The 25,113-nt window shown below is 35.7% G+C and overlaps 1 protein-coding gene across 1 annotated transcript in view; it reads left to right on the top strand.

Annotated features, from left to right (window-relative positions):
- The window catches only part of LOC137648037 (tyrosine-protein phosphatase non-receptor type 4-like), a 72,067-nt gene that overhangs the window by 39,805 nt on the left and 7,149 nt on the right, over window positions 1–25,113 (top strand). Inside the window, exon 9 of the mRNA XM_068380980.1 lies at window positions 5,984–6,043. Coding sequence (XP_068237081.1) covers window positions 5,984–6,043 — 60 coding nt within the window. The remainder of the gene's footprint in view (window positions 1–5,983; window positions 6,044–25,113) is intronic.

The raw sequence follows: 25,113 nt of genomic DNA, 5'->3' as shown, positions 1-25,113 counted from the left end.
GGAATATTTTGAAAGTTTGCTGAATGTTGAGGATGAAAGGGAGGCAGATATAATTGCGGTTCCAGGTGTTGAGGTGCCAGTGATGGGAGATGAGAATGAGAGAGAGATTACAATAGAGGAAGTGAGGAGAGCACTAGATGAAACGAGAGTAGGAAAAGCATCGGGTATGGATGGTGTGAAAGCTGAGATGTTGAAGGAAGGGGGTGTGACTGTACTTGAATGGTTGGTGAGATTGTTTAATGTGTGTTTTGTGTTGTCAATGGTACCAGTAGATTGGGTCTGTGCATGTATTGTACCACTATATAAGGGTAAGGGAGATGTGCATGAGTGTTGTAATTCAAGAGGTATTAGTTTGTTGAGTGTAGTTGGAAAAGTGTATGGTAGAATACTGATTAATAGGATTAAGGATAAAACAGAGAATGCAATCTTGGAAGTACAGGGTGGTTTTAGAAGAGGTAGGGGTTGTATGAATCAGATTTTTACAGTTAGGCAGATATGCGAGAAATATTTAGCAAAAGGTAAGGAGGTGTATGTTGCGTTTATGGATCTGGAGAAAGCATATGATAGAGTTGATAGGGAAGCAATGTGGAATGTGATGAGGTTATATGGAGTTGGTGGAAGGTTGTTGCAAGCAGTGAAAAGTTTCTACACAAGTAGTAAAGCATGTGTTAGAATAGGAAATGAGGTGAGCGATTGGTTTCCGGTGAGAGTGGGGCTGAGACAGGGATGTGTGATGTCGCCGTGGTTGTTTAACTTGTATGTTGATGGAGTGGTGAGAGAGGTGAATGCTAGAGTGCTTGGACGAGGATTAAAACTGGTAGGCGAGAATGATCATGAATGGGAGGTAAATCAGTTGTTGTTTGCGGATGATACTGTACTGGTAGCAGACACAGAAGAGAAGCTTGACCGACTAGTGACAGAATTTGGAAGGGTGTGTGAGAGAAGGAAGTTGAGAGTTAATGTGGGTAAGAGTAAGGTTATGAGATGTACGAGAAGGGAAGGTGGTGCAAGGTTGAATGTCATGTTGAATGGAGAGTTACTTGAGGAGGTGGATCAGTTTAAGTACTTGGGGTCTGTTGTTGCAGCAAATGGTGGAGTGGAAGCAGATGTACGTCAGAGAGTGAATGAAGGTTGCAAAGTGTTGGGGGCAGTTAAGGGAGTAGTAAAAAATAGAGGATTGGGCATGAATGTAAAGAGAGTTCTATATGAGAAAGTGATTGTACCAACTGTGATGTATGGATCGGAGTTGTGGGGAATGAAAGTGATGGAGAGACAGAAATTGAATGTGTTTGAGATGAAGTGTCTGAGGAGTATGGCTGGTGTATCTCGAGTAGATAGGGTTAGGAACGAAGTGGTGAGGGTGAGAACGGGTGTAAGAAATGAGTTAGCGGCTAGAGTGGATATGAATGTGTTGAGGTGGTTTGGCCATGTTGAGAGAATGGAAAATGGCTGTCTGCTAAAGAAGGTGATGAATGCAAGAGTTGATGGGAGAAGTACAAGAGGAAGGCCAAGGTTTGGGTGGATGGATGGTGTGAAGAAAGCTCTGGGTGATAGGAGGATAGATGTGAGAGAGGCAAGAGAGCGTGCTAGAAATAGGAATGAATGGCGAGCGATTGTGACGCAGTTCCGGTAGGCCCTGCTGCTTCCTCCGGTGCCTTAGATGACCGCGGAGGTAGCAGCAGTAGGGGACTCAGCAGTATGAAGCTTCATCTGTGGTGGAAATGTGGGAGGTTGGGCTGTGGCACCCTAGCAGTACCAGCTGAACTCGGCTGAGTCCCTGGTTAGGCTGGAGGAACGTAGAGAGTAGAGGTCCCCTTTTTGTTTTGTTTCTTGTTGTTGTCGGCTACCCCCCAAAATTGGGGGAAGTGCCTTTGGTATATGTATGTATCAACATATCCAAAAACAACTATAGGCCTTCCTATTACATTTTTGTAAGCTTTTGTCCTTTCAAAAAATGTTTTTTCATATAAGGCTGACAAAACCTTCCCCAAGAGGAATGAATTGTGCAATAGTGCTGTACAAGGGTAATGTGTTTTTTTATCGCCTCACATGATACTGTAGTAAATATGTTTGTGAGCCTTGTGAAAAAACAGATTGTCAAATTCTACTATCAAGGATTATATGGTATCTTTTTTTTCTCTTTTTTTTGTGCAACACTATAGGATAAATATGGGTTAGGCATCTTGTGTAATTTCAGTGGCCTGTTGTCCCTTTTCTAGAACTGTCTGGATATAGTTACCAGCACCAGATAATCATTCACTTATGGTGATTATGGTTTTCACCCGTCACAGACTATCATATGATACAGTCTGCAGTATTACCAAGTGGGTATCTGATTCTTAATCCAGATACGAATTTCCACACAAGATTAGACTGTATTACCAACTTATGTCTCCCTATCACCTTTGAGGACAGTTGATCCCAAAACTAGGGATCTTTACTTTACAATGCTGAGAGAGTGATAAACTTCTCACAGGTGGGTCAATGACGTGACAATCTGAGGTACTATTGGATATTCATTATATTTTGTCATTCATGTATGTGCCTTTCTTACATTACTTGACTTTCCACTGTAGTTGATATCCTTATCTTGCAAGTTGATTTGAATAAAGTTGTTTCATGGACATAGAGCACTGCCATATGGTGATACCCCCTCATCCTCCTTGTATCAGAGCAGAGAAAGCTTGGGATAGAATAGCAGTTTAAAGGCTTTAAAGGCCGCTCATAAATGGCAAGAGGCAAGCAACTGTTACATTACCTTATCAAGCAGGACAATGCCCTAGGGACTGACCATATATACATATGATCAGCGGCCAAGCCCCCTCTCCACCCAAGCTAGGAGCGAGGAGGGCCGGGTAATGGCTGCTGATGACTCAGCAGATAGACCTATAGGCTCCCCGAAACCCCCCATCCTTAGCTCACAAGGAAGTTGAGGTTGCAGCAACTAAAGAAACTAACGAATTTCAGAAGGACTCGAACCCCGGTCTGGCATTCACCAGTCAGGGACGTTATCACATCGGCCACCACAACCCTTTTGGAAGAAATCTTATTATCCTCCTATTATTCAGATTTATTCCTCAATCACTTCAAAGTGCAAGTTCCATCCTTAGGTTTTTATAGACTGGGGTAACAGGCTCGAGTTAGGTTCCTCTATTGTATTTGGAAGTTCGGTGGGAGTTCTTGACCTGTCCCTAGCCATATGAGGTTTGAATCATTATTTTTCATCAAGAATTATCTAATTTACCTTCAAGGCTTAACTTGATAGGTAGCAAAGTAGAGTTCTCTTGCTTGAGGGTACACTCAGGCCCACTATTTGATTTCACTTCCTCTTGCTTTCATAAAGTTTTTATAGTTTATCTATGGAAGATCTATTTTTATGTTGTTACTGTTCTTAAAATATTTTAAGTGTTCACTACTTCTCTTGTAATATATTTATTTCCTTTCCTTACTGGGCTATTTTTCCCTGTTGGAGCCCTAGGGCTTAAAGCATCCTGCTTTTCAAATTAGGGTAGTAGCTTAGTAATGATGATAATAAAAAAAAATGTCATATTTCTGTACTTCTTAAGCAGTATTTTAGAATTGTCTCCAATAATAAATTACTTTAGTCTCCAGTAATAAATTACTTTAAAATACTGTAGTAATTTCAAGTGGTAGTTTAATGTCTTCTTTCTGTGCTATTACTAATAGATTTCAGTATATGAAGCCGTCATTATGACTTACCATTTTTTTTTTAACTTCCATGAGTTAAATCTTATCAATGAAGGTTTAAAACAGATGAAAAATAAGATTTTAGTAATCACTTGAGTTATCACTTACGTATATAACCATAAATATTTGTTCTAAACTTTTCAGAAACTAAATTCTTTATGGTACATTACAGACTCTGGTAATTACAAACTTCATTTTTGTTTTAAGGTCAAGAAGACTCAACAGTTGAATGATTCATGTATTACTTTTGTTATGAGAGTCTTAGACATTAACCCTTTTACCCTCAGGCTATTTGGAAATTTCCAACTCTTAACCCCCAGGGGGTTATTTTTTTCCCCAGCACACTTTACAGTATATATTTTTTTTTAAATTGCTCTAATAGCCTTAATTTTTGTCATAGAGAGGTCAGGTAGGTCTTATTCTCTTGGAAAATGCCTGAATTTTCTCAAAATATTATAAAAAATATGAAGAAAAAAAAATTTATAGCATTTTTTTGCAAGGACCTACTGGTACGTCCATGGGGGTAAAGGGATGGCTTTTGTGAAACGTACCAGTACGTCTTTTGGGGGTAAAAGGGTTAACATGTGATCATATGTAATAGAGGTATTCGGAAAAAGTTTCCTGTAGTAGTTATTTGGACTTTGATATATTTTACAGTACTGCGCAGTTCTTAGGTTGATTGTGAAACAAAAAGTGTTTTTTGGACTAGATAGGAAATTGAAATAAGAAGGCCCTTAACTTGCAAACATTCGGAGATACTAACACAAATCCAGCTGAAAATAGCAAAGATAAGATGAAGAAATACTTTAATAAAACAATATTATATTTAAAACGGTATGCAAAACCACATATGTAATAACCTGATATCTATTTCATATGAAACCCAACCATTTGTTGACCCTTTTACCCCCAAAGGAGGTACTGGTACATTTCACAAAACTCGTCCCTTTACCCCCATGGATGTACCGGTACGTCCTTGCGAAAAACTGCTATATAAATTTTTTTTGCATGTTTTTGATAATTTTTTGAGAAACTTCAGGCATTTTCCAAGAAAAAGAGACCAACCTGACCTCTCTATGACGAAAATTAAGGCTGTTAGAGCAATTTAAAATAAATACACTGCAAAATGTGCTTGAAAAAAAAGTAACCCCAGGGGGTTAAGGGTCGGAAATTTCCAAATAGCCTGGGGGTAAAAGGGTTGACTTATGTAGCTGGAAATCATAGGCGTGAGATTCAGGTTAGGTCTTCCCTAGTCCAAAATTGAATTTGCAAACAATTCGACTTGCAAACCGCTTCTTGGAACCAATTAAGTTTGTAAGTTAGGGACAAACAGCTTCTTGGAACCAATTAAGTTTGTAAGTTAGGGACAAACAGCTTCTTGGAACCAATTAAGTTTGTAAGTTAGGGACAAACAGCTTCTTGGAACCAATTAAGTTTGTAAGTTAGGGACAAACAGCTTCTTGGAACCAATTAAGTTTGTAAGTTAGGGACAAACAGCTTCTTGGAACCAATTAAGTTTGTAAGTTAGGGACAAACAGCTTCTAGGAACCAATTAAGTTTGTAAGTTAGGGACAAACAGCTTCTAGGAACCAATTAAGTTTGTAAGTTAGGGACAAACAGCTTCTTGGAACCAATTAAGTTTGTAAGTTAGGGACAAACAGCTTCTTGGAACCAATTAAGTTTGTAAGTTAGGGACAAACAGCTTCTAGGAACCAATTAAGTTTGTAAGTTAGGGACAAACAGCTTCTAGGAACCAATTAAGTTTGTAAGTTAGGGACAAACAGCTTCTTGGAACCAATTAAGTTTGTAAGTTAGGGACAAACAGCTTCTAGGAACCAATTAAGTTTGTAAGTTAGGGACAAACAGCTTCTTGGAACCAATTAAGTTTGTAAGTTAGGGACAAACAGCTTCTTGGAACCAATTAAGTTTGTAAGTTAGGGACAAACAGCTTCTAGGAACCAATTAAGTTTGTAAGTTAGGGACAAACAGCTTCTTGGAACCAATTAAGTTTGTAAGTTAGGGACAAACAGCTCTTGGAACCAATTAAGTTTGTAAGTTAGGGACAAACAGCTTCTTGGAACCAATTAAGTTTGTAAGTTAGGGACAAACAGCTTCTTGGAACCAATTAAGTTTGTAAGTTGGGGACCTTCTGTAAGAAATGACATATTTTAACCTGTACAAAATTTCATTATACAGTATTTCTCTATATTGTTGTCAGATGTTTCTTCAGATGTAACAGAAGTACCTTAACTGGAATGTTTTTTCCCCCTCACAGTCGGAGAATTACGACAGTGTGCTCGGTTTCAATCTTGGATCCTATAGGGCTTGTAAGTGCATGTAGTGTAGGTAGAGGTGATGCATGATTATATTCCATAATTAAAGGTGTCTTCCGAATTTCTTTTTATGACCTTTTTTTCTGTGGTCTGAATCATAAATGATTCTCGTAAGGTCTTTGACGTAATGAAAGTTATCCGTCAACTGTACATTCATGAGCAATGAACATACATTGCGTAGGTGTTTGAGACTACAGTGAGCAACTTCCTACATTGCACAGCTTTTGAAAGATTGATTTCGATCTATCGTCGAAATATGACCTTTAATGACATTTAAAGGTTGATTTGTTGGACGAGGAAAGATGCGCTTATAATTCATCAGGATTCAGTTGCTAAGGAGAGGTAAAAGTTCATTCATTCCCCTTTGAAGTCCTCGAGTTTTACTGGCCGTTTTCTCCCGAACTTTTCATACGGTCTCATTTCAAGATTTCGCTTTGAAAAATATCGTAAATCTTCAATATTCATTTTGCCTGTCACATTATGTTCAATTTCAAGTCCCTGCCAGCGCTTTCATTTCATGAATCATACGTAATATCATGTGATATTCATTTGACCTTAATGTAATCTCTCACATAATTAACCAATTAACCCCACAACAATCTAAATAATCAATAGGGCGACCCATTAAAGAAATTCTATTCGATAGCCGTGTAATTAACTTTGAATCAATTATTGGAGTGTTCTTTGATTCTAAATCCAGACAACAACGTGAGAAGGGTAAATTCGCTCAACACAACAGTGTGAAGAAGTCATTGAAGGAAGTCCAGTTACTCTGAGAGTGAGCGCTCTACCTACTGTAGGCAGACTTATTTAAGTAAGCTGCAGAACCATTATAAAATTAGGAGCCCTTCAGAGTATCGTCTTGATATCCTAGTTTTGCAAATCTCATCAGCTGATTCTGTTTAGAAGTAAGATGTTTAATTTCATAATTCTGTCCAGGAAATTAACACTTTTTGGACTCGTTTTCCAGAAACTAGCTTTTGGGTAAACACATGAATTACACATATTTTTGGTGTTTAGTTTTTATAGATGTATAACTTTTCTGCGATACAATGTGGTCATTCATGGTGGAAATCAGTAGTTGTCACACACTTCCTTTTTCTTATTTGAGAGTTACTGCTCCTCGCTTCTATACGCCTTGCTCTAAGAATGAGGTCTCCAGCCTCATCACTTAGGAAAGGAACCTAACATTTAGACAGCGTAGGCAAAGCAAATTCATATTTGAATGGACTGCATGGCACCAAGCTAAACACTTTTGATAGGCTACACAGTATTTGAAATTACACTCAAATAGCTGCCACAAAGTTTTATACTGTTCGTCTTTCCTTTGAACTTAGAACTGATTTACCTCTCTAGATTTATATGGCTATGCACAAGAAACGCCAGAAATTGTCAATTTAGGATTTTGATAAAAGTTAGATTACAATCTACACTCTAACATATTTTCTTATTTTCATGACACCCTGGCTGAGTTTTCTTAGGAACTAAAAAAATACATTACTCATAAATTGGTGCATAAAATTAAGGTTGCATGAATTCCTCTCTCTCTCTCTCTCTCTCTCTCTCTCTCTCTCTCTCTCTAAGCTGGGAATCTTTTAATAGGATTTGAAATTGATACACATTTTTGCTGATTCGTACGACTACACTTAGTATGCACACTTGTGCAAATTTAATGAGCGTGGGTCAATATTTTTTCTTCATACTAGTACTTCATGTGTGTATTCTTACATGGGCCTTTTTGAAGAACCATATTAAACTGTTCGATTACAGTTGTAAGTAAGGCATGTGTGTGTATTTGTATACATATATATATATATATATATAGTACATATATATGTATGTATGTATATATATATATATATATATGTATATATATATAGATACACACATGCACACATATATATACATATTATATATATTTATATATATATATATATATATATATAAATATATATATATATATATATATATGCATATATACATATATATATATATATATTCATATATATATATATATATATATGTAAATATACATATATATGTATATAAATGTGTATATATATATAGATATATATATGCATATATACATATATACATATATATATATATATATATATATGTATATAAATATATATATATACACATACATATAAGTATATATATATATTGATATATATATATATATATATATATATTGTTACGAGTAGCGAATTACGTAGATTCCCGAGCTCCAAACTCCGAGCTCTGAGAATAATACGCAACTCCCACACAATAATATATATAAACACTGAATATATAAAGGTCTCGTTACGTTACACTCAAAACAAAATCTGGGTGATTACTTTACTTTTAACGGGAACTATTGTTAAATCAACCTCTTATTTCGGTTTTTAGTCAAGGGATACGAGCAAGTAGTGAAATAATTATTGGTGATCAAAATAATACACACTCCACAAAAATATATATATTCTATAAAAGTAAGAATTAAAAAAAAAATGAAAAAAAAAATCACTCGAATTTGAAATCTGAACTAAACCTTAGACTAAGACAAACTGACACTTCAAAAAATTATACAATCACTTGTTTCACTAGAAATTAATTTAAGTAAATGTAAATGTTTAATTTTGACAATTGATAAAAAACAATGACACTTTAACACTACAGAAATTTTATCCAATTTACACTTACATTTAGGTAACTGTTTCTCTTATATCCTTTGTGTTCACACAAGGTTACCCAACGGTTAAGCAAAAATTAATACACTTCCCTTTTTAACCAAATCTCACAGGGTCAGTCACAAAAAATGATCCTATAAAATGTACTTACATTAACACATTTCACTTCTAAATTAAAATATCACCAATGTTTGAACATCATTATATACAGAATATGTTGGAGAGAAATCACTATTCACGTTTGAAAGAAAACACTATGCACATTGGAGAGGAAATACGTAGTGGCTGGATAGATGCAGGAGAGAGGATTGGCAGACGTTGACTCTTTCAGAGGGTCAGGTTGGGTGTCTCGTTCGTATGCATTGCTACGCCTTTATATATATATATATATATATATATATATTATCTTAATTCACTCTAGAAACTTCTAGTTCATCATTTTTGTAGCGTGGGGTTATGGTCCCAACGGTCTCTAATGATGTCAGGTTGTCAACATGGCAATTTGAAGGAGTTCCATTTGACGTCCAACAAGGCAACACTCGGCTAATACCGCCAACCTCCTCTCTTAATATAAAAAAGAATAATTTTTAGTCTAGAACCTTCATGCAGCTCCCAACCACATTGTAACATGATGCAATCCCTAGCATATGTCATACAGCACACCTTTTAAGAAATTTACATAAGACTTTGTAACAAAATTATGTGAAATGAAAGTTTAATTCTCTAAAATGACGTAACTTTACATATATAGAACTGAATGAAAATATAACTAAATGGATGATGACAATCTTATTTAATTTACATATATTTACTTAATTCTACAAGAGTAGAACTGACCCTACGAGCTGGCTAAAATTCCTTTAAAAACACAAATGAAATATATGAATAAAATAATATACTTATATTAGACGAGCTTTGTAAGAATATATATATATATATATATATGTATGTGTGTATATATACATACATATATATATATATATATATATAAAGTATGTATGTATATATATACATGTATATATATATATATATATATGTTTGTATATATATATATATATATATATGTTTGTATATATATATATATATGTGTGTGTGTGTGTGTATATATATACTGTATATATATATATATATATATACATATATATATATATGTATATGTATATATATATAAATATATTTATATCTATATAATATATATATATATATATATATATGTATTTATATATATATATATATATATATGTATGTGTGTGTGTGTGTTGGTGTGTGTGTTTGTATATATATACATATATATACTATATATATATACACACACACACACACACATATATATATATATATATGTGTGTGTGTGTGTGTGTGTGCATATATATGTATATATATACATACAGTATATATATATATATATATATTTATACATATATTTATATATATATATATATATATGTATATATATATTTATATATATACATATATATATATATATATATATAGAGAGAGAGAGAGAGAGAGAGAGAGAGAGAGAGAGAATGTGTGTATGTATGTTAAAGGAGAGTGGCTAGTTGTATAAGAAAAGGACAGCAAGAGTTGGATCGATTCCCATAATCGGTATATCAAATCTCATCGCAGAAATAAATGGTTTGCTATGATTCACTGATATGTTAAGCAACTATTTTTGCAAATGAGAACATTTTACTTTATAAGGAACGGTTCTTCTTTATTTCTTCAAATATTCATAACCCATGCAGTACTAGTGTTCTAGTATTATCTTGTTTTCTTTTAAACAAACTGAATGCTTCTGTAGAGATTTATTTTCTTTTTTTAACAGGTGAGTGAAGAAAATAAAATGCCAACAACTGAATATCTCGATTCAAGTGTACACCTACACCTCACATTGTAAGTATAAAATATCAACTATTTTCAATATTTTGGCTATATTTATGGGAAAGAGAGAGAGAGAGAGAGAGAGAGAGAGAGAGAGAGAGAGAGAGATATGAATTGTTTTATTTAATTTGATGTTTCCTACTATATGCCTTGTTATTTTCAACTTGTGTGCTTGAGCGTTTTCTCTTTCATGAAGTGATTAATCTAAGAGTTATTGCAGAATTATGTAATGTCCTAATAGTAGAGGCTTCGACGTTTGTAACAGTCAAAGGAAATGTATGATCTAATCAGCAACGATTTCACCAAAACATTCAATTCTTAATACTAGGCTCAAGTGATTCTAGGGCTCCTAAAAAGGTGTGCAGTTACATGAAGAAACTGAAGTACCTCCACATCGCTTCCAAGTTTATTTTTAAAAACCCTTGATACCTACGCTTGCTAAATTAGACGGTTGGGGTTATCGATTATAGTACAGCAGTATTTAGTGTTATGGATCAAAGTTTTCGTGTAGGTCATAATTGCCTTATTATTAAATCGACAACTTTTCAAGTTTTTGGAGCTGGCTTTGGAATGGACTTACTTGGTGCCTTGTGGCTAAAAGTGTTAATTCCACTGCATTGCGTCATGGTTTTAGTTCTCAGTAGGAATCCCTGCCCCAAGAAACATGTCTCGATGGGATCTCTTAAATGTTGGGGTGTCTGGTGATAAGGATGACTTAAGTCAAATCGCAAAGTATTCATTCGATTCTGGTGATACTAGGGCAGCTAGCGGGGTTGACTTACATAGGTTGTGGGTGTTTTTTTTTTTTTTTTTTTTTTTTTTTTCTACCACCTTATGCAATAACATTTGACTGCACAACCTTGGGGATCAACTACCCTTAGGTAAAAAAAAATAAATGAAAATTCTGATATTTTATTGTCACAATGCTTGTAGTTGTTAGAGTAAAATGATTGCATATATATTAATTTATACATATAAATGGATGATACGCATATACTTCCATGTTGTAGCGTAATGTATTGCTCAAGGGGGGGGGGGGGGGCTAAAGATTTTTCTGAAGATCTCCTACTTCACAGAATCGAAGACATCGACCTCCTATAGACACTTGTTGTGTAGCACCTGTATGTAGAGCCTCTACATTTGTAGCTAATATAGCAAGGGACATGTTTCATGCATATGAGCACTTTCTGTGGCATCCTTTCAAACAGTTGTAGGAGATGGACCTTGAAAGCTGATCTGGCCATAACGAGGTATAATGAGGTTACACTCAAAACAGGACGTAGTCTCCGCCTTTCAGTTCCCACCCATACTCGGTCGGTGGGTGGCAGATTTGGCTTTTGGATGTGAACACTCGTGTTGATCATAGTTGCGTACATCGCCCGTCTCAGATGTGGAGCAAATGACCCTTCTTGCTTGTGAAGTGCGGAAAGCTAGTTGTATCTCTGCCACTCAGGCTAGGAATCATTGATAATGCTGATCGACTCAAAGACTTCAGTAAAACTGTAGATCAGTAGTTATTCATTTGAAGAGACTCGTACCCAAAACTCAGGTAGGTTCTGAATATATGTAGCAGCATGGTAGATACTCAGGGCAATGACATCATTGGCATTGGGATGCACTATAACTCTGTTTATTCCTTCTGTACGAACACTGTGTACAATGTGTAATATTAGCCTGGTATCAGCCTCTTCCTGAGTAGATTCCTACTCTGGCACTGGCACTAATACTTGTGATTGAGCTGAGATACGGACCGATACTCTATTTTGCCCCTCTTGTATGCCAGTAAGTTGGAGTGGGACATCTTTCAACAAGCTTGCAATTAAGTTGTAGAATGTGTCAGGAGCCATTTCCGAAGCAGCTTCGATTGAAACTTCCGTTGAATTGGACAGATGTCTTTCATTTTATATAATTTTGCGTCTTTTCTTAGTATTTGGCTGCCGAGGTCAAAATCTTTTATTTCAAGTCAGTTGCACTGGTTATTTCCAAAGTTTTACAAGTGCATCGCCAAGATGAACATTGGAAGTGCATATAAAGCCTGTTCCCTAGAATTGTTCTAAAATGATACTCTTGATCCAATTGAGGTTGTTGACTGATATCAACTTGCTGTTTGCACTCCTTCTTCACGAAGTTGTTGCCTGTACTCATCTCTTCGGGTTTTGATAAGGAACCCCTCGAAGTTTTCAAATAACCTGACTTTCAGTTTGCCTACAAGAGCTTTGAATGGTACATCATAAACGTTGGGGGAGGACAATGTTTTTTTCTGTCACACGCTGAGCTTTGAAATTATTCATGCAACGTATATGGCAGCAGATGTCATTGGCTACCATGTCATGTCCCAAGCCCAACTAGTTGTGAACAGATGTTTTGTCAGTTGAGTTTCTGGCCTTGTCAAGTATGATTTTTTTATTTTAATCTGCTGATACTTTTGCTTGTAGTTCTTTGCTACGATACCATTTATTTCCTCGTATAACTCTCCCTATACACCGCAAGGTTTGTTCCCTTTTTTCTTTCTGTAGGAATATTGTGGTCACAGATATGGATAAGTTCAGCAAAAGAAAGACCTAAAATTAAACATTTAGAAGCAGTTTTATTGCTGTCGACAATTTGTTAAAAATGAGGTAGTGAAAAACTAAGTTACTTTGAATGATTCTCGGCCTATGAATGGAACAGGGGAATAGAGAGAAAGAGACTTGGATATATTCAGTGTTTTGGAGGAACAAAACTTCTAGGATTTATGAGATGCCCCTTCAAAAGCCACTAAAATCGGTTCTGGACCAACAAATAGCAATTTAAGACCGAGCAAAAACAACAAGAAATAAATAACAAAGTATTGAGGATTGAATCATCAACAAAAAGAAAAATAAGAGAGCAGAGGAGAAAAGCAGATAGAATATAGATAATAAAAAAATAACGCTCTACTAATTTAAAAAGGCCATGAAAAAAAAAAAAAAAAACCTTACCAGAAAGTATGGTTAGCGAAGTCTTGCACGAGACTCTGCATATCTTAGAAATTCCTATTATGAAAGAAGTTACTCTTGGGGTCTGGAAGAATTTTCATAAGAGCAAAGGGCAATACTGAGCCTTAAACTTAATATAATCGGACAGTGAAGTGATGAAAGGAAAATAAACAACCTAACAAGGAAATACACTAAACTTTAAGTTGTCTTCCTTTCATCGATGAACCATTTTGGAAAACCATCTGAGTTAAATAAAATCTCTATGGACTTTAAAAAATGGATTGATTGTGGAGTGTACGTATCTTGTCAATCCTTGTAATTCACCATTCAAAACTCAGCTTTCTTGCCGCTTGGAAAAGTGATTCCATTGCTGTTGGTTGGGCCATAAAGAATTAGAAGGTATGCAGAACTTATTAACCGTCAAGGCCTCTAAACAAATATGAAGTCTTCCACTAAAAAAGGCTGGATATTTAGAAAAGTAACTGAGGCAACATCCCTTACTGCTCTCCTGCATTTCTACATTAGATATTCTCTGATCTTGGTTACAGTTTTTCCATATATTTTTTGAAAAGCACCCTCACTATGGATCTAAAATCAAATAATGAAAATAGATATAAGTAACAATCTAATGTAATCATTATCTCTTAGTATTCATAGAATGATAAGTGAATAACTTTAAAGTAAACTGTCAATTTACAATTGCCCAAATTAAAACTCGGTTTTTTATGTGAAAGGTGATTTCGTGTCAAATTTGTTAGCGCTGGTAAGCCATACGATGTTGTTCACATGCAATCTAGCATCACAGTCATATCTCCTATAAGCATTTATGGTTCAAGAGAAAAGTTTTGTCTGATAATTATAAAATACTCGTTATTTACTTTTAAAAATATTCACACATGTTGTACCCCGAAGACATTTCTTTGAAATGAGGCTGAAAAATTAGAAAATTTCACCGTCTTCATTCTAAATATTCTAGAAAGAATACTGTAGAGAGTGAAAGCTTCATATCAATGAAATGAACTGAACCTAATGTTTAAATATTGTAACACTATTTACTTAATGATAATAACTAGTATTGTCAAGATCTGAACATTTTGTGAAGTTTGTCTCACACTCTCTCTTTCCTTCTCTCTCTCTCTCTCTCTCTCTCTCTCTCTCTCTCTCCTCTTGATACCATTAGCTTCACGTTTCAGCTGCCAACAAATATATAACTAAAAAAAAATGCCAAGCATAAAATCTCCTATCTCCAAAACCAGACATGTGAACAATTAAATGGTTAATTACTTCTAAGAAATAATGGTTAGCCAAGATGCTCACAACGTATATAACATGTATGGTAGTTTGATAAATTTATTTGTAAGATTTGAGGAGGTATACAGGCTAAGCCCGTACGTAAGGTAACAAAGGTTAGCAGGGAGCCAACGCTACGGTCTTTTTTTTTTTTTTTTTTTTTTTTTTTTTTTTTTTTTTTTTTTGAAACGATATTTTCTTTCTAATTGACCTTGGAATTCGAATTAATAGTATTGATAAAAAGTTGGACTGAGCCACAACAAGGCTGGGTTACCTAGCTACAGTGAGATGGTAATGAGTTGGAAAAGGCTTACGCATAATGAAAGTTTGAACTCTGTGTGTAATGTTTGGGAGCATAATATACTGGAGAGGTCGCATAAGAAATATAACCGAAAATGCAAGTGAATACTTACAATGGATAATGGGAAAATGAGAGTGGGAGAATATGAAAATAAGAAAATACAACTCTCCCATGTGGAACAGTTGTGTTTCCTTAAAACGGAGGTGATTTTCAAAAAGTTACTCAAATAGGTATAAAATCTAAATTTTTGAAGACATTCAAAATGGGTTTTCATTGTGTGTGTGGCGTGTTGTAAGAGAGAGAGAGAGAGAGAGAGAGAGAGAGAGAGAGAGAGAGATTCAAAACTATTAAGAGAACAATTTTTTCATGCTAACGTTTCGGACCTTAACTACTATATACGCAGGTAATACGTGACTCGGGGAGGTACGCTAAGTCCTATCAAATATGAATTCTTGAATACTTTTTTTTTATATAGAATTCCCTCTTTCTTAGCAATAACCTGTATAAAAAAGGAGAGTTATGAGTACGATTAGTGCATCTAGCTTAGCCTTGGGATTCTAACCTACAAGTATGCTGAATTTAACTTCCCCTTACATGTTTCCTGATATCCAAGTAGATGATTTGACTACTTACTTTGGTATCAAAGTCATAGATTCCAATCCTGGCCTAGGTTCATGCACACGCACAAAAAAAACACACACCTGTATATATATATATATATATATATACACACACAGTATGTATATGTATACATACAAACACACACACACACACACACACACATATATATATATATATATATACACAGTATGTATATGTATACATGCAAACACACACACACACATATATATATATATATATAACATATATATATATATATATAGATATATGTATATATATATATATATATATACACAGTATGTATATGTATACATACAAACACACACACACACACACATATATTATATATATATATACACAGTATGTATATGTATACATGCAAACACACACACACACACACATATATATATATATATACACACACACACACACATATATATATATATACATACACACACACACACACACATATATATAATATATATATATATAATAAGGGATAGCCGAATCTTTTCTTAAAAAGTATTTGTGGCTTGATATTTGGAAAAATGAAAATCACTTGTTACTGATAATTCTATTATGTTATCTTATATTGTTGGAAAGTCCCCCGATTTTTCTTATGTTTTATTATTTACCGGGTGATTCAGTCAAAAGATCTTTAATCTGAGGAGGAGGATTTTGTTTTCCAGTGTGGCGTAGCAAAATTCCAACTGAACTACATTAGAATCATTATATTAATCGGGGGCCTGGGAGACCATTCAGCGGGCCATGTGGAACATGGAATGAATCCTTGATAGTGCAGTATAAAAAATAAGTTAAGGAGACCGGTCAACAAGATGGAAGAAAGGAAACGTCAACATACTCCTGGGGCTTAAGGCCTCTTGTCTAAAAGCTCCCGTCCGGGATAAAATTCCGGGCAATCAATCGAACGAACGAACGAATGAACTTTCATTTGAACACCGTTGTTCTGATTTATAGAAGCTCGGCTTGGACTGATTACCTCTCGAGACGAAGCTTTTAATTATTATAAGAATTAGAGTATTTTAAGATCGATAATTAGATATCAAATAGTATCTGATAGCATATGTGAACCTTTTAATATGAGATATTGGAAGTGGTGAATGTTGATCATGGTTGAACTTGTAGGTTTTCTGCTGCAAGAGTGCCGGGTGTTGGTTGATAACTCAAGGAAGGGAGAGTTTGGTGTGGGACACCTAATGCCATCAATAGAATCTTATGACAGGACAAACGTGATGCTGCATTTAACCGAGTCATCTTCCGCTCTCTTTCATGACAGTGTTATGTTTTCAAAAGGGTTTGTGGGATAATAGAGTCACGTATTCTTTTATGCGAGTATCTGCCAATGATTCAGTACTTTTGATTTCTTAAACAGGCTGCTTAGTAGAGACAGCACACACTAAATGTATTCCATCACAGTATCGTGTTCAGTTGCTTCTTATTCTTACCCGGTTGCCTCCTTAGTTGAAAAAATACACTTAGATCTCTAGTTTATTTACCCCTGTTATTCGGAATTAAATACAACGTACATTTTTAGTGAAAAAACCTGTGTTAAGGGAAACAGCTATTCACTTCTCATTCATTCCCCACACCCTCCCGAGTTACATGTGTACTGCTCTCACAGAATTCGGAGTTTTTCTCAGATTGACTTTGCAGGAAAATTCTCATGTGTTACCTACATTATGTCATTGCATTCCCATCCGCACACTAAGGAGCCTGCAAAATGAGTTTCATTTTAAAAACATCTCTAATGGTATGGTATTCTGTTTGACTTTACAAATAAACAATACGTTTATCCCTAGTCCTCATCTGGCAAATAAGTTTCCATTTTTCCAATAATATATTTCGATGGATATTTAATGAAACGAAAGCTATTTTGGTGACAACTTGCAAGACCTGGCTCTATTTCTCTTAAGACTATTTCCTTAAAATTTCCGATAGATTTTCAAAATACCTTAAAAATTAAAAAAACTCACTAGTTTATATACAAATTCACTATAGTTATGGGAGACGTGGAGGTTAAACCAGCAGTTAATTTCGTGACATTCGATAGTGCGTTTTATCTTTGCCTGATCGTGAATAAAAGTTGTGTTGAGATTACAGTTAAGACTTTAATGGTACATAGATCATATTTATTAAAGACAAAGTTCCATTACAGTCATTTGATATAAGCAGTTAAGAAGTTAGTCTGTTGAGGGTGCAGTCAGTCAACTTTTGAATATTTTTATTAATAGTAAAGTTTTCAATTAAGAAGATATGTCCATGTAAAACAAGTGAACTTTTGAATATGTAAATCAACCTCAACTCTACCGATCTACAATTTTCAAATACAAAGCCAACCTCATAGTATATCTTTCAAAGCCCCAACAACTATAGCTTTCTTTTATGAAAGTGGCGTACGAATCGGTTATGTTTAAGGGGTTTAATGGCTGAAGCAAAGGACAGAACAATGACCATGACACTGACCATATATAAAGCTGATCATTGCCCAACCCTCTCTCTATCAAAGTAGGACCAGGCAGGGCCAGGCAATGACCGCAGGAGATTCAGAAGGTAGACCTGCAGGCTTCACCAAACCCCCTATCACTAGCTCACAAGGATAGTGAGGTTGCAGACACTACTAGAAACTATCGAGCTCAATCGGGTCTTCAACTCCCGTCCAACAAGTTGGCGGGCAGGGGACGTTTCCAATAGGCTACATATTGATAGTGAAAAAAAAAAAAACTTATGAAGAAAAATATTATTTAAATAGAAATTTTTTTAACAAATTCCAATCTTTTTCAGTAGATCTTCTATGTAATCTAAAGAAAAAACTTTGCATGAAGTACATGTAGTTTTCCTGGTGCACATTTGCTGATGTACGTGATTCCATGTAGCACAAAACGTATTTATATCACTATTATTGTAACATAAAGATAACCATTAGAACAATCAATTCTTACATTAAAAAATCTAAAAACGGTTAAGTTCTGAAAACAAACTCGATAAGAAAAATAATAGATTATTTGCAAAAAGCATTCAATTAGTAAAAGGTTATATTGTTATTAAATTTTACGTTACACGTCTCATACAGTAAAGTAAAGATGTTTGTATCCTAAGATAATAAAATCTTCTCACGCATATCACGTGATACACTGTATATGAAAATGAAACAAATATGATAAATAAATGTTTTGTTTGTCTAGGAAAAACGATTTCTGGAATGCCGATACATTTGACATCAAGTGCACTACTCATAATAATCTGAAAAAATCTTGAATATCGATGCCAACCATAATTCGTTTGATGACTCGGTGAGAACCTCAAAGTTGAACAGCATTGACTCGATTTTCCATTTTCGTTCAGTCAAAGCTGTCAAGCAAATTTTTCAAAGATTTGCTCTCACCAAGATTCTATGGCACGACTCAAGTTTTTGTGCACAAGTTTTTAGCGTTAGAGGATTACTAGATTTCACGCAATCGTATTTCAGCAGCTATTGTGAGAACAGTTTTTCAAGTTCTTTTTATCAAAATGCAGGTATTGACGTTGATGCAGCCATTCATTCCCGGATCAGGAATGATGGGATTCTACGTAGCAAGAAGTTTGTCAGTGGGTGGGCACCAAGGGGGCACAGCTAAATATGGGAGGGCACTAGGCTCTCGGAGCGAGCCCATATATCCCAAAGGATTTTGAAAACGTATGAGAAAGGGTATTAGGGCATATTCTGAGATCAGCGGTGGATAATCAGCCATTATACAGGTATCTGTGATTCTGTTACATCCAGGTACATTATTATCATATGTAGTTCAAAAATTGGTAGAATTACAGATTTAAAACTAAAAAAAAAACATAAAGTGAGCTATGCAAAAAGGATTAATTCATGTGCGTATAGAATTTATGAAATATAACCATGGAAATACAAGAAGAAAATAACTTTCATAAACCTGTTATGTAATAGGTACTCATGATAAAAAATTAAATGGATGAACGCAATTATAATTATAATTATATATATATATATATATATATATATATATATATTGAAAGTAACAAAATTAAAAAAAAAAAAATTCTTGCTATACATTATAGGTGATGAAGCAAGAGAGTACTGCGAAATGACTCACTTTTACAATATTCTCCTATTCCTGTGATTTTCTGTAAACCTATCTGTAAAATTCCTCTAAATCTAGTCTTTTAACTTTCATACTTTCAGTTTGACAACACATCAAGATTGTTTAATCTACCAATGTCCATTGCAATGATGAGAGTAGTCTTAATAAATTTCAGAGCAGAGAAACTTCTCTCTGCAGAAGCCGACGGACATAAATGTCTTCTCATATGGAGTGAAAATTTTTCGGCAAGTCTAACAATGATTTGAGCCTTCCAGTGTTACTTACGCTTTTATAACGTATTTCTAGCATGCGTTTTGCAGAGAACAGCTTATGTCTGAAATCTTTTGTGTGAGCATAATAGACATGAATAAGCTAACACAATTTCTCGAAAGCTAAGAATTCCGTAGTTTGTGAGTTAAGTGACTGTAATGTGTTTCACTTCTTAAAAACATATGAGGTCAATAGGGTAAAGAAGTGGATTCGTGCTGAATCCTTAACAATGAAGTCAAAGTGAGTGCTCCCTGACTGTTTTCCAATAGAATCAACAACAACAAACTCATGCAATTTTGTAGAAATCCTACATTTCCTTGATGGTCTACACTCTGAAGTATCAAAACGAAGAGCTGTTGAACTCTTCTCCACCTCATCCCACAGAACATCGAAACAAGATGGACCAAGACGCATCTCTTCAAGCTGAACTTATAGTTTCAATTAATTAAACAGCTCTTGCCAAGTCAAGGTTAGCTGACTGTAGTAAATCTAATAAAAAATGAACAAATTTCTGAAAGAGGTAAGCACACTGAAATTAGCTCAAAACAATTCTTAATCGAATCTGATTAAGATGAAACAGGGGAAGAAATTATATTGATAATGGTACAATGGATAAATATAAAGAAATTCAGAATATGCATATCTTGGCATAAAATTCCGGATTGATTGATTAGTGTGAATTCATTTTAGCATCACAGCAAAACTTGGGAATCTGGAATATGTGAGAATTCGTTCATATAATATCCATATGTAAATATGCATACATAAATACATATACAGTATATAAACACATCAAGAACGTGTAGCCTTACAAAAGGCTTAGAACATAAGCTAGTTACAACCCAATGAGCTATGGAAAAAAAGATGCTGAGAATAACATTAACACTAGGAGACAGAAGAAATAGCAACATGGATACGTGAAACAAACAAAATTAAAGGTTATTCTAACAACACATATGAAAAAGAAATGGACATGGGCAGGACATATAATTATAATGACATATAATAGATGGACATTAAGAATAACAGAATGGGTATGAACTAAGAAAATTTGCTGGTATAAACCGGCATAGGAAGACCGTGAACAGACGTGAGTGGAAGGACATGTCTGAGGCCTTTGTTCTGTAGTGGACTAGTGACAAAGGAGGATGATGATGTTAATGCAAACACACTCATGCACACATACTGTAAATATACAAATATATATATATATATATATATATATATAAATATATATATATATATATATATTTATATATATATATATATATATATATACATACACAGTGGAACCTCTACATCTGAGCGTATCTACATCCGAATTTTCTAACATCCAAAGTAAAATTCGAGCAAATTTTTGACTCTACACCCGAATTTTATTTCGACACACGAAGTAAGCAATTTTCGTCGTACCGGTTGTATCCGAATTTTTCTACATGCGAAGTACAATTCGAACACGTTCCGACTCTACACCCGAATGTTTTTTTCGACACCCGAAGTAAACAATACTCGTACGCGTAGTCGGTGCTCATAGTGCCTGAAGTGTTTTTTATTTCTGCCGATAGAAGGCAGCACATCGACCTCGGAGGGACGCTCAATTAGCGCGGCTTGGGTCAGTCCTCTGTTCTCGTCGGCTTCTTGCGGTTGTGGCTCTGTGCGTTTTGATATTAACTGTGTTTTCAATCGTGATTTTTTACGTGCATCCATTAACGATAATTTACGTAAAGTATGGGTCCCAAGAGGCTTAGTTTTGCCAGTGGTAGTGGTAATGGTGAGAAAAGGAAGAAGGAAATGCTTTCTATAGAAATTAAGCAGGAAATTATTGAAAAACATGAGCGTGGCATCCGCGTGAGTGAACTTGCTAAACAGTATGGCCGATAATATGTCGACGATCTCGACAATCCTTAAACAGAAGGAAGCTATTAAAGCAGTGAACCTTCTAAGGGGATCACTAAAATTTCCAACGCCGTACCCCTATCATAGAAGAGATGGAACGACTTCTACTAGTGTGGATTAAGGATAGAGAGATGGTTGGCGACACCATCACCGAAACCATTATCTGCGAGAAGGCGTACGCCATCTTTACGGACTTGAAGGAGGAGAGCTCTGGGGGTGATTCTGGGGAGAGTTCAACCGAGCCTTCCTCAGATGATTTCAAGGCATCTCGTGGCTGGTTCGAGAAATTTAAGGAAACGGTCCGGGATTCATTCAGTTGTTCGCCACGGAGAGGCTGCTAGTGCGGACACAAAGGCTGCAGCTGACTTTTGTTAAGAACTTCGAAAATATCGTAAAGGAAGAAGGCTACGTAGAGCAGCAGGTGTTCAATTGTGATGAAACCGGGCTGTTTTGGAAGAAGATGCCGAGTCGAACCTACATCACTGCCGAAGAGAAGAAATTGCCTGGGCATAAGCCAATGAAGGATCGGTTGACTCTTGCTCTATTGTGCCAACGCTAGCGGGGACATTAAAGTCAAGCCCTTGATTGTTTACCATTCTGAGAACCCTAGGGCCTTTAAGCACACAACGTCGATAAGGATCAGCTTCATGTTTTCTGGCGATCCAACTCGAAGGCCTGGGTCACTAGGCAATTCTTTGTGCAATGGGTAAACCAAGTTTTTTGGCCCTTCTGTGAAGAAGTATCTTCATGAACAGAAATTGCCTTTAAAGTGCCTGCTATGCCTTGACAATGCACCCGCTCACCCCCCCCCCCCCCCCCGGACTTGAAGATGATATCTTCGATGAATTCAAGTTCATAAAGGTGCTGTATCTTCCACCAAATACCACCTCTATCCTCCAGCCCATGGACCAGCAAGTCATCTCTAATTTTAAGAAGCTGTACACCAAGCACTTATTCAAGCAGTGCTTTAATGTCACGCAAAGCACCAACTTAACTTTGCGTGAATTTTGGAGGGGCCACTTCAACATCGTGCACTGCTTGACGATCATAGATCAGGCTTGGGTGGGATTAACTCGACGGACCCTCAATTCTGCATGGAAGAAGCTGTGGCCTGATGCAGTTTCTCCCCGAGATTTCGAGGGTTTTGACCCCGACCCTGATCCGTGGTCGGTGACAGCGGAAGCCGTAGAGGAAATCGTCTCCCTTGGCAAAGTCCATGGGTCTGGAGGTAGAAGCAGATGACGTTACGGAACTCGTCGCCGAACATCACGACGAACTGACGGACGGATGAGCTCAAGGAACTCCATTGCTATGTCGGAGCACATGAGTGATGACGAGGAAGAGAGAGAGGAGATAGAACATGTGTTAGGTTCAGCGCAAATAAAAGAGGGTGTTAAGAAAATATCAAGACGTGGGCGGACTTCATCGACAAATACCATCCAAAGAAATTGCAGGTTTTGTCGTGTAGTTCTCAATTCGATGATGTTTGCCTAACTCACTTTCGAAACATTCTGAAAAGCCGTACCAAGCAATTATCTATCGATGCTTTCTTTAAAAAAACTGCGAAGCGAACTCGCGATGAAGAGGATGTAAGTGAACCGAAGAAAACGGCAAAGAGTGAAGCGGAAGAAAGTGAAACACAGAAAACGGAAAAGAGTGAAGCAAAAGAAATTCAGTCAATTTTAAATGTAAGTGATAGTGATTTAAAATTACGTAATCATCAAAGAGAAAAAAGGAAATGTAAAAAAAAAATATAATATATAAAAATAAAAAAAAAATAAGCTGAGTTATGTTAAAGTTCACTTAGTGTAACTTAGAATAAGTTACGGTGTAGTGTTACGTTTATCGTAGTTAACATCTCTACTCCTCGCCGTCCGTCCGTCTCCTCTCTCCTCTCTGCGTAGCAAAGACGAACAACACCTGCGCTGGAGTTTTCTAAGGTAAAGTGACGCTAAAACCGTCTTTCTTATTTATCATTTTTTTGCTAATTCTTCTTATATTACATGTCTATTCCTTCTTATTTATATGTCTATTCTTCTTATTTACATGTCTATTATCTAATTTAGTGTTCATTATTCTCATGGGAAAATTATGTGTAGTAGTTTATTAAGAAGTTAGCATAGGTTTTTGGGCTCAACCACGGATTAATCCTATTTCAATGTATTCTTATGGGAAAATTCGTTTCGACATCCGGAACAATTTCTACATCCGAAGTTGGTTCTGGAACGGATTAAATTCGTATGTAGAGGTTCCACTGTATATATATATATATATATATATATATAATATGATCAATATCTCCTTCTACACCTATTGTCGCAAAGGGCCTTGGTCAGATTTCACCATTCATCCTATCTTGAGCTTTTCATTTAATACTTCTCCCTTCATCATATCCTACTTCACGCTTCATGGTCCTCAGCCATGTAGGCCTGGGTCTTCCAACTCTTCCCATGCCTTGTGAAGCCCAGCTAAACGTTTGGTAAACTAATCTCTCCCGGGGAGTGCGAAGGGCATGACCAAATCATTGACATTTACCACTCATTATGATCTCATCCACATGTGGCACTCGAGTAATATCTCTTATAACTTCATTTCTAATTCTGTCCCTGCCATTTAACTCCCAATATCCTTCTGATGGCTTTGTTCTCAAATATATTAAATCTATTGGAGATTGTTTCATTGTCATATCATAACTCATGTCCATACAGTAACACCGATCTTACTAAAACTGCTGTATAGTCTGATTTTTATATGAAATGTCAGGCGATTTGATTTCCAAATTTTACTCAGCCTAGCCATTTTCTGATTTTTCAATCTTTCACTAAACTCTAATTCTAAAGACCCCTGCATTGAAGACCATACTTCCTAAATACTTAAATGATTCTACCACATTAATCCTTTCTCCTTCCAATGATTTTTCATCTTCTATTGCATAGTCCGTGCTCATCATCTCTGTATTTTTTCTACTTATCTTGAGCCCAACCTCGTGTGATATTTCATGCATTCTGGTAAGCAAGCATTGCAAATCCTGTGTTCAGCTAATATGGACATCGCCATCAGCAATATATA

This window comes from Palaemon carinicauda, chromosome 10, assembly GCF_036898095.1.
Source record: "Palaemon carinicauda isolate YSFRI2023 chromosome 10, ASM3689809v2, whole genome shotgun sequence".
Classification (NCBI taxonomy): Eukaryota; Metazoa; Arthropoda; class Malacostraca; order Decapoda; family Palaemonidae; genus Palaemon; species Palaemon carinicauda.
Note: the sequence above shows the minus strand (reverse complement) of the source record. Positions and strands in the feature narration are given on the sequence as shown.